Source organism: Salvelinus fontinalis, chromosome 34, assembly GCF_029448725.1.
Source record: "Salvelinus fontinalis isolate EN_2023a chromosome 34, ASM2944872v1, whole genome shotgun sequence".
In the NCBI taxonomy this organism is placed as follows: domain Eukaryota; kingdom Metazoa; phylum Chordata; class Actinopteri; order Salmoniformes; family Salmonidae; genus Salvelinus; species Salvelinus fontinalis.
Genome location: NC_074698.1, coordinates 17,263,104 through 17,274,740, shown reverse-complemented (window position 1 = coordinate 17,274,740; position 11,637 = coordinate 17,263,104). Strand labels below are relative to the sequence as shown.

At 43.1% G+C, this 11,637-nt stretch overlaps 1 protein-coding gene across 1 annotated transcript; it reads right to left on the bottom strand.

The window, feature by feature from the left end:
* Positions 1-47: 47 nt before the first annotated feature.
* On the bottom strand, positions 48-4,569 carry LOC129833346 (zinc finger protein Gfi-1b-like). The gene is made up of 5 exons (XM_055897876.1): positions 2,700-4,569; positions 2,321-2,493; positions 1,825-1,968; positions 1,546-1,711; positions 48-1,119 (listed from the first exon to the last, which is right to left on the bottom strand). The coding sequence occupies exons 1-5, from the start codon at positions 3,001-3,003 to the stop codon at positions 923-925; spliced, it is 984 nt and encodes a 327-aa protein (XP_055753851.1). The 5' UTR covers positions 3,004-4,569; the 3' UTR covers positions 48-922.
* Between the last annotated feature and the right edge of the window lie 7,068 nt (positions 4,570-11,637).

Genomic DNA, 11,637 nt, shown 5'->3' with positions numbered 1-11,637 from the left:
TAAATTGCAGGTCAGAACAATGAATGACAACCCAGAAATTCTAAACTTAAACAGAGTATTTCATTTTTTATATCTAAATCCCTTTTAATATATACTCATGCTGACCAGGATGTGACACTGAAAATATACAGTCACGTTGTCTCGCCATAGTTGTCTCGCATAATCATCATCATCATTTCAACATAATCATTGTCTTTCTCTGCTCGTACTGCAGTCAGAGACATTATTTTTCACATGTTCCACATGGCCTGAATGTATATTATTATCCCCTTGGGTGGGCTGCCACAGGGAAGTGAAAATGGCAGCTTCATTCACACACCAACAATGGGAGCTACAATTGCAACGGCTCTCTGAGGAAAATGGCCAATTACCGTGGGAAATAGGGGTTTGCTTTGTCACTCTACAAACCACCTTTTTTTAATAAGGTGTCTTTTAGACATACAGCACAGTAGAGTCCTGGGCCTAAAGGGCTGGATTCAATCCGTAGCGTTAAAGCGTGACGGACATTTAAAGGCAACGTTTCCGTGTTAGCGGAGACAGCGTACATGGTAAACGTTGCATATGTTGGCTCAATCGAAAATGACCTTTACATTTCAACCGGCTACAACGCTGATCTTCTGCGCTATGGATGGAATCCAGCTCGTACACTATATATAACATTGCTAGAGATGTTAACAAAGTGATCAGGTGCCCTCAAGGCACTATCCAAATGGTCAACCAGAAAAGCTGTGAGCGAACGCAAATCCACAAAAACAAATGCCCAAATAACTTGAACATAAGTAATGTGCTTAGCTTCAGTCACTGATCTAAGTACCATATAAAAACGGAACTGCAAATACCGTCAACAATCTCTATACAAAGCACTCATTCTTGTGCTACATACAGTACTTGTGTAATACAAATCTCCATTATACCCGTGGCCTCAGCTCTGTGTGTACACGCTGCTATGAAAACATTGTGTCTCCTGGTGGCGCTGTAGGTCCAGTCTGCGCTGGAAGCTGCTTTGGCAGTGCGTGCAGCTGAAGGGCCAGTAGCTGCTGTGTTTACGGCTGTGGGTGATGAGGTTGGAGCTCTGGCTGAAGGCCTTGCCACACACCTGGCACACATGGGGCTTCTCACCTGAGACAGACAGCATGACATGGAATTCAAGAAGAGAGATACTCTGTGACAGTAGCCAGTGTGTAGGGCAGATTCCTAACTTCAGATGTAAGTGACCTTTGCACAATGTGTATGTCAGTTGTACTATATTGTACACACACCAGCTGATCTATATTCAACACACACTATGCTCATTTGTGTATGTGTCCTTACAGTGTACCTCCCCGCACCTCAAATCAAATAAATGTAGCGAAATGCTTGTGCTTCTAGTTCCAACAGTGCAGTAATATCTAACAAGTAATCTAATAATTCCCCAACAACTACCTAATACACACAAATCTAAAGGGATGGAATTAGAATATGTGCATATAAATATATGGATGAGCGATGGCCGAGTGGCATAGGCAAGATGCAATAGATGGTACAAGATACAGTATATACATATACCTGTGTGTATGAAGGTGTGTTTCTTCATGTCTGACTTCTGGTGGAAACTCTTGCCACAGTACTGGCAGGGGTAGGGCCTGGTGTCAGAGTGGATGAGCAGGTGGGTGGACAGGGTGGAGGAGCGCTTGAATACCTTCCCACACTCCTTACAGCTATAGCTACGCTCCTGGGACACACACATTCACAGAGATGTGGTTAGGATTTTGCCATTTTGTATTTTTATATAGTTTGTGTTGGGAAGTGGAGAAACCTCCACCAATGTACTTCTGCCAGATATACCTTTGGTCTTCCGTACATGCCCAGAGCTTGTTTGAACTCGTAGGGGTGCTCTGGAGCTTTGGCTGATGTGGCCAATGGAACTGCATGCACGCATGCGCGTGACCTGAGTAAATGAGTCTTCAGTACAGCTCCTGAGGACAAGACCTGAGAAAAGAGAAAGCTAAGAGTAACAGCAGATGTAGCTCATACTCCCAGAGATGTCAACCATATTCAACACAATTACCTCTCACAGCCTCAATTCTCACACCAAACAAATCTGCTGTTATGTCATTTTCTGACATGTCACAGAGCCCTGTCGAGTACAATTTCCACCACTCTACCGTCACTCTTGTCTCAGGTCACAAACACCAAACAGTATCTCATTTATTCTATTTTAGTCATGCCTGAAGGGGGTTGCATGGTTTGGAACCACACACTTTTGCTTGATACACCCTATAAGGGTGGATGTGCTGTTCTGATTATATTGTAATTCCTGACCCTCGCTGGTTCTTCTTACCTTTTCACAGAGGGGGCATGGGCTGGTGGAGTTGAGGTCCATATGTGGCCTGTGGCTCAGTAAGACATGGACCAGTTTCTCCAGCTCCCTCTCTCTGTCAGGGCCCCGGGGCCAGTGTAGGGACCAGGGCAGGGCAGACTCGGATGGCTCCACACCATCGTACCCTCCGGTTTCTGTGGAGTAAGTGGCATACTAGTAGATTGAATTTGAAATAAAAAAAGGTATTTTCGATTTGATAAAGATAGTTATGACAATCAAATTGAGGCAATGTGAAGTGTTTAACACAATGGAATACAAATATAACAAATATCTACATCTACTTATTTATTATTTACAATAAATAGAGTGTAGAGCCATAAAATCAGGATCAGTCGGGTACCTGCAGACCAGCTGGTCCAGAGGTCAGCTGGCGAGGTGCTGTGTGGTCTGGTTGCCATGGCGTCCCAGCTAGGGCAGGGGTAGTCCAGGGTGTCCTTGACCTCTGACCCTGAGCACAAGTTGCCCTGGTCCTCCTGGAAGGGGCTCCGATGTGGGGACCTTACTTCCTGCCATGCCCTGTTCTGCCTGTCATGATGATTTGTATGAGGTTGTGGCTGGTCAGGGTTTGTGTGTCTGGTGCCTTTAGAGAAGCAAGGGGGATGAGATCCTGGTCTCTTACTCTTGACCAGGAATGAGCGAGGCATGACAGAGCTGAGGCAAGGGGAAGGTGCAGAGCGTGAGAGAGATAAATACCTACAGAACAGACAAAAGACGAGGAGTCATTCGAAATTCACTTAATGACAGATTCTTTGACAAAGTGTTCCTCTGTATCAAAGAACAACAACGAACTAATATTATTTCTAGATTTTTCATTTCATTTTTCTACAAATACCAATGCCCTAAAGACATACATTGAGTATACCAAACAATAAGAACACCTTCCTAATATTGAGTTGCACTCAATTTGTCGGGGCATGGACTATCAGGTGTGGAAAGCATTCCACAGGAATGCTGGCCCATGTTGACTCCAATGCTTCTCACAGTTGTGTCCTTTAGGTATTGGACCATTCTTGATACACACGGGAAACTGTTGAGTGTGAAAAACCCAGTAGCCTTGCAGTACTTTACACAACCGGTGCACCGGTCCTTCTACCATACCCTGTTCAAAGGCACTTAAATGTTTTGTCTTGTCCATTCACCCTCTGAATGGCACACATACACAATCCATGTCTCAATTATCTCATGGCTTCTTTAACCTGTCTCCTCCCCTTCATCTACACTGATTGAAGTGACATCGTTAAGGGATCATAGCTTTCACCTGGATTTACCTGGTCATGTCATGAAAAAAGAACATGTTCCTAATGTTTTGTACACAGTATATTTATCCACAGAATCATTCACCTCACTTGTGAAATTTGTTGGGATCGTAATGACATTTTTCTGCAATTAAGTAATGGACATAAAATAGTTTTGATATATAAATATGTGTTTCTACTGTAAGAGATTGCGAAATTAGAGATAATACATTTTTGATAACATTACCTTTCATTAATGAATTTTCCACGTAATGTAACATAGTCATTCATCACATTTTTTAAAACTCTATTATCTCAAACAATTGCTCTGTGAAAATGTACAATTACAGATTGGCACACATTTACACACATCACACTTATAGTAAGCTCTAATGCCACTCATGTTGCTTTGCGTTAGTATTCCTCATCTTCGTATGTCAATGTGAAACACACACACCTGTTTATAAATATTCAGTTAAAATGCCAAAGCCTGTGGTTTGGGTAAGAAATGCATCATGGCCACCTGCACACTGTTAAAAAAACATTTCAAAAGCAGGTCTTTCTCGAAGGACTACCCTACTCCGGCATTGTTTAAAGTCAAGCAATTCAAACTGAAATCTCACGATCTGTTGTGATAAATACATTTTGAGCTTTTTACTAAATAGATCTACATCTCTATAAGTTTTCAAACGTTTCTAAATATGACATATGAACCCATTCATTCATAAAATAGCATACAATCCTACCATACAATGCAATCAAATTACAAATGCAACATATTTCCTTTTCAATTCTCCTAATGATATTCACAATTCTACACATTATCAGAATACATTTTTTACCATTGACCACCTAGCTGTATATTAATAAACGACACAAACTTTTGCAAAAACAATAACCTATTTTGGTCAGTTTTCAGTCAAGCTCAATCCTAAAAATATCTAATATGTTTTATTGCTCGTCAGTTAAATGTATTAAAATGATTCATATCTGTACTGAATTGATCCTCAAATTCAATAAAAATCATGCAAAACATTAAACACCAATCTCATATTATAAAGTTGAAATCTTGATAGAGGCTGAATTCTTTAACTTACCACTTGTATGCACAGTTGAATCTGGAGTGTTTGCTATCTCTTTGTTGTCAGTAACATCCCCTTTTCTTTACCCTCGCACCCATTAACTGATGACATGACAGAAAACAATTGATTTGGTTTGATTTTGAAGCAGTTGCTGAACAATGGATTGTGGGAAATCTCAACAAAAAACCCACCAGCCAACCTTTACAGTGCATTCAAAGTCTATACCTCTCAGTGTACAATTCAAAGCATTTACCTAAAGGCTAGAAATGTAAAATGTTAATCTATTAAACTCATACTGTAACATTAATTTGACTCTTACACACATAATTACAGTATGTGACAATGATGCATAATATTGGTTATTTTTCCAGATTTTTCTAATCTACACCAGAGATTTTCTAATCTGAAATAGTCTATCAGCTAGATAAACTGTTTCTCTTTGTTTTAGTTTTTGATTGAATAAAACAAATCTGATATTCCGAGTTGTTAACCAACTCCTGTAATGGAAACCTGTGCTCGGTGTTCAGCTTGTTGTTCGCATCCTGCCTGTTGTCTTGCCTCTAGAGAGGACTGATCCTGCTACCGTACACAAGAAAAGACCAAGCACACATCCAAACCTGTCCATCTTGGTCTGAGAGTCAATGTTCTATGCTACTGAGTCACAGGTAACTTGGAGATACCGATAGAAACAGTCCTACTGAGGGTAGGAAGTGTGTACATTAAGGTCACTTGATTGTGTTTAAATACCAAAGTCTCACGTAAAAACAGGGACCTTACTTTAACCATGTAATCTTGCTATGGGAGGTTATTGACACACACATCACTGGTGTCTATGCAGTGTGGAATGTGTATAATACGCAACCCACACAACTCTCTTCCTGTGACAAGTCATTTAAATGATCTCCACCACAGAAATAGAAACACTCTCCCACACTACAACAAATATGAAAAGAGCTGCTAGAAGATGACAGGATTTTACTAAACAAGTGAAGTAAAGAAGTGAGATTGCGAAGATAACTGTATTATAATTGATGTCCATTGAATTACAGTGAAAACTACATTGAAGATCACTGTGTGACTCAGCACACGACATCTTGGATTGAAACAGGTCAGAGGCCCTCAGAACAGCCTCAAATAATCTGGGCATGGACTCTACAAGGTGTCGAAAGCGTTTCACAGGGATGCTGGCCCATGTTGACTCCCATGTGGACCGTTCTTGATACACACGGGAAACTGCTTCAAAAACCCAGCAGCTTTGCACTTCTTGACGGAAACCGGTGAGCCTGGCACCTACTACCATGCCCCATTCAAAGGCACTTAAATATTTGGTCTTGCCCATTCACTCTCTGAATTTCACACATACACAATCCATGTCTCAGTTGTCTCTAGACTTAAAAATCCTTCTTTAACCTGTCTCCTCCTCTTCATCTACACTGATTGAAGTGGATTTAACAAGTGACATCAATAAGGGATCATAGCTTTCACCTGGATTCACCTGGTCAGTCTATGTCATTGAAAGAGCAGGTGTTCTTAATGTTTTGTACACTCATTGTATTGTATCCTGTGAGCAGCAGACAGTGGAGTTGAGTGTGCCACTGCCTTGATGTTCTGGAGTGGAGCTTGGCAGAGCACTGTGGTTACTGTGGCGGGGGGCTGGCAGCCTTCTCCCCAGGGGTTCAGGGAGTGCAGGCGAGGGGGGGGCAGGTTGTTGAGACGGAGTGGTAGGCTCGGTGGGTTTGTGTCTCGTCTCTGATGAGGGGGGTTCAGGGGCGTCTCTTCCTACATCCGTCCCTCTGCTCCCCTGCTGCTGCTCCTGTCTTTCTAGGAACCTGAATCTTTAGGGTCTGGGGTGGAGGGGTTTGGGGGGGGGGGTTCTGGCTGGTTGGCATTTAGTGTACTTTTCCTTTCTTTGTTTTTGTCTCACCTGTTCTGCTTTCCACTGTGATATGTTCCCTTGCGTTCAAGTATGCTCCTGGCTCTGAGCTCCAATGAAGCAGTCTGTATAAGGCTTTGGTTTTGAAACCAGCATCACAAGCACGAATGGAGCGACAGGTGAGGATGCAAACACAAGACTCTCTCTGGTCAGAGAGCGACCTGGGGTTGGACTCAACTTGTGAATACACGATGTTAGGATGCGGTCTAGGTGCCGTGGTCCCCCTCGTTTATCACAACTGAGCACATTTTCCATCATGGTTCCCAATCTTGTTGGAAGGACAGGTGCCTAGTAGAGAGTACATGGCTGAAGACTTACTGCTCGACTCCCAGTGTGTTATATCTGCTCCTGTCACGCCCTCTACTGCTCATCCTGTGTCTCCTTGACCTGCCACCACTCCCCCAATGCTCTCTCTCTCTCTCTCTCTCTCTCTCTCTCTCTGTGATTATGTGGGCGGAGACAGGTGTGCTGGAGTCAGAGTAGATACCGACCAGCTGCAACCTGTTCCATAATCAAGACCTCTACAAATACTCCGCCCTGCCACTTCTACGCTGCCAGATCGTAATCTCTGCTCTGTCAGTCTACGTTTCTAACCGTTTGTTCCTGTTTAGATCCTGTTGTGCCTGTTTTCCCTTGCCTGACACGGTTTTCCTCTCTGCTACAGTTCTACCCGCTCTGACTCTGGTCCCTGTACCCAGTCCCACGTCAATTCTGCTACTCTGTCCCGGATGTCCCACTCTACTGCTCCCTTGGATTTCCAACCGGACCTGCTTACCCTGTCCCAACACCTCTCGCTCCAGCCTCAGCCTCCACACCTGGTTTACCCTGTCCCAACACCTCTCGCTTACCCTGTCCCAACACCTCTCGCTCCAGCCTCAGCCTCCGCACCTGGTTTACCCTGTCCCAACACCTCTCGCTTACCCTGTCCCAACACCTCTCGCTCCAGCCTCAGCCTCCGCACCTGGTTTCCTGCGACCTGCCAAACTTCCCCTGACCTGCACTCCATCTTCCCCGTGTTTCAATAAATACCTTGGTTACTTCATCCCAGTCTCCTCGTTTGAGTCTGCTCTTGGGTTCACCTGTTCCACTCCGCGTAACACAGTGGTTCACTGCTGCAAATGTATATTCTTACATACCCCTCCCAAACCGGCAAGAATATGAAATATTATTTTTCTCAAACAACCCCCTACACTAGTTTCACCACAATGCAAATGTACATGAGCAGAATTGGAGTGACTGGGAAGTGGAGTCCCCATTCAACGTGGATGAGAAGACTATAACTGTAATTTTCGGACAGGAAGAGTCTCTGACCATGACATAGAACTGTATCTGCAACATTACTGCACTCTCCTTCAGCTTGCCTTAAAACCAGTAGACAACAATGGGACATGGTATGGCCTAAGGAGGTACAAGGTCCAGACCAAGAGAGGAACAGATGGTGAAGCTGTAGAGATCTCCAACAACATCATGCTGGGGCCACACAGCTGCAGAATCTTCTACCCAGGCCAGACCACCCGCTGCTATGTCTGTAAAGCCAGTGACCACCAGTTGGAGGATTGCAAGACTGTCAAGTGCTGGAGATGCAGTGAGTTCAGCCACAAGTCTAAAGAGTGCACGAATGAAAGCAAGTGAACACTCTGCAATGGCACACCTACTTCAACTGTCTACAAGCCTACAGCAACAGAGCAAAGAATGGTGGAAGGGGAGCAGAACCTGAAGCTCAACAACTAACTTAGCCAGCAGACAAGCCCGATGACCTCCAGATCCCTCCCTCCCTCTCCTAACAAGCTGAGCAGCAGAGCGGTGAGGAGGAGGAGGACAAGGGAGCAGAGAGAGGTGAGGAAGAAGGGGACAAGGGAGTGGAGAGGGGTGAGGAAGAAGGGGACAAGTTAACAGAGAGGGGTGAAGAGGAGAGAAAACACAAACCCGAGTGCAACAGCCAGTCTGGCAGTCAGTCTGACAGCACACCAGAGAACAAGTGATGAGGAGAACGATGACAGCTTTGAGTCCGCCAGTGAAGAACCATCCCAAGACTCTCCCCTCCCTGATGACACAGGTCCTGCAGTAGTCAGGTCCACTCAAATAGAAGCTCATGATGACGACCCACCAAACCATGCCAGTACTCCGGCCACCTCCCACCTCCCTCCCTGGTGGCTACCCATTAAATGGACTGGATACCATTAAATAGACTGCATACAAGCAAAACTTTAGCAATAATTACAGGACTTTTTTATTATCAGTATTTATTATTATTATCTCTAATGACCAACAAATTGAAGTATTTTTTAAACGTGTGCCTTCTATTTTGCAATGTGTATTTAAAAATATTGTCAACTCATGAATTGTATTAATTATTGATTGAAAATAGATACTTAATTAAGATTATATTAAAACTAAAAAAGCAAAAAGATATGACGCACAAAACAACTTGTCTGTATCTAATAAACAAGAAAATAAAGTATTTTTTTTCTAGAGCGGGGTGTGGGGTCAGAGAAGCGAGTGCTGGGCCCAGCCCAATGTCACTGACTATTGTGGTTTTAACACATCAACCAGAAATGGCCTTATGGCCACACATCAACCAGAGATGGCTCTCCCAGAGACACAAACACATGAATACATACACACACATACCACATGTTATTGTGCATCTGCAAGCAGGCAAAGTCACATACACATGTGCATGCATACAGTGCACACACTCACAAACGTGAACAGTCACACACAGGCATAAAGTCACACAGGCTACACCCTTCAGGACACACTCTTGAAGACATACAAACAGTTAAACAGTAAAGCCATCCAAATTCTGTAAACAAAATCATCTGATACAGAATAGAGGAGAAACAATAGGCGTTTTCTCACTTGCACATTTTCCCTGCATCGGGCAACCACAGGAGGAAATGATCTAATGAAAAGAACGGCCATCGCTGATAGCAACAAGGAGTCCAAATGTTCCTCACTAATCACACATTACCACACATTAATCAATAAAACGTATCCAACAAATGAACATGCAAAGAGAGTAAGAGGGAGAGAGATGGAGATGGCCAGAGGTCTGCTGTCAGCAGTAGGCCATGGTTCCAGCTGGCTGTGTGTATCTCTGTATATGTGGTTGGTTGGTGGCTGTGGTTTCAGTCAGGGGGCTGGGTGTACTTTCTCATGGCCCACATCTTCTTTTTCTCTGTCACCAACAGGACTCGCTCCCCCACCCACCCATCTCACACATTCATTTCCCCCTCTTTCTCTCTCTCTCACATTGCATGAGAAAGGGTGAGAAGGTGAGTGAGAGGACAGGAGCTTGTCTCTCTAGATTTGGAGAACAACAAAAAAACGACCCGTGGTGTTATAATAGATTACATTTGTTGAAGAGGTCTCCTGGCCATGCCTACACATCTATGTGTCGTGGCTGCTCTGTAGCTCTGCCTTCCTGTTATATTCTCTCTCTCTAAATCTTTCTTCATGGAATTTCACTCTGTTTCTAGTCTTGTGTATACGGCCTAGAAGCCTATCAAGTGATGCTACTCTCTCTCTTACTATGAAAGGATAGTGGGAGGTCAGGGGGTGTGAGAACTCTGAAACTCTATGGTACCCAAGGCAGTCATACCTCCCTCTACACTACATTACAGTATAATAACCTAACACCACCACCACCACCACATGGAAATTTCATGTATCCTAATTTATTTAACATTTATCATCTGTCATACTGAGTGAAGAGGAGGTGACTGCTCTGTGTGGTCTCATCTTAACACTTCCCCTCATTCACAGCTAAGATATCAGTCATAGTGTTAAAAAGCACTTGTGTCACTGTCACGAATCTTGCTAATCTTGATCCAGCAAAAGTGTTGTGAGATCATAAAGAGGCACTTATATTTTGGGCGTTGATGGTAGTAAAACGATGTACAGTGCCTTCAGAAAGTGTTCATACCCCTTGACTTTTGACAGATTCAACCACAAAGACCAGGGAGGTTTTCCAATGGCTTGCAAAGAAGGGCACCTGTTGTTAGATGGATAAAAAAAAGCAGACACTGAATATCCCTTTGAGCATGGTGAAGATATTAATTACACTTTGGATGGTGTATCAATACAGCCAGTCACGACAAAGATACAGGCTTCCTTCCCAACTCAATTGCCGGAGAGGAAGGAAACCGCTCAGGGATTTCACCATGAGGCCAATGGTGACTTTAAAACAGTTAAAGAGCTTAATGGCTGTGATAGGAGACAATTGAGGATGGATCAATAACCATTGTAGTTACTCCACAATACTAACCTAAATGACAGAGTGAATATAATAAAAAATATTCCAAGACATGCACCCTGTTTGCAACAAGGCACTAAAGTAATACTGCAAACAATGTGGCAAATACATTTACGTTTTGTCTAAATACAAAGTCTTATGTTTGGGGCAACTACAACACAACACATTACTAAGTACCACTCTCCATAGTTTCAAGCATGGTGGTGGCTGCATCATGTTATGAGAATGCTTGTCATCAGCAAGGACTAAGGAGTTTTTTTAGATAAAAAGAAACAGAATAGAGCTAAGCACAGGCAAAATCCTAGGGGAAAACTTGGTTCCGTCTAAATTCCAAGACACAGGGAGACAAATCACCTTTCAGCAGGACAATAACCTAAAACACAAGGCCAAATATACACCGGAGTTGCTTACCAAGACGACATTGAATGTTCCTGAGTGACCTAGTTAGTTTTGACTTAAATCATCTTGAAAATCTATGACAAGACTTGAAAATGAATGTCTAGCAATGATCAACAAAGAACTTGACAGAGCTTGAATTATTTAAAAAAGAATAATAGGCAAATATTGTACAATCCAGGTGTACAAAGCTCTTATAGACTTACCCAGAAATACTCACAGTTGTAACTGCGGCAAAGGTGATTCTAACATGTATTGACTCAGGGGGTTGAATACTTATCTAATCAATATATATTTGTTTTTTGATTTCCATAATTTGCTTTGAAAAAGTTATCATTTTTCTTCCACTTTGAAATTACAGAGTATTATGTGTA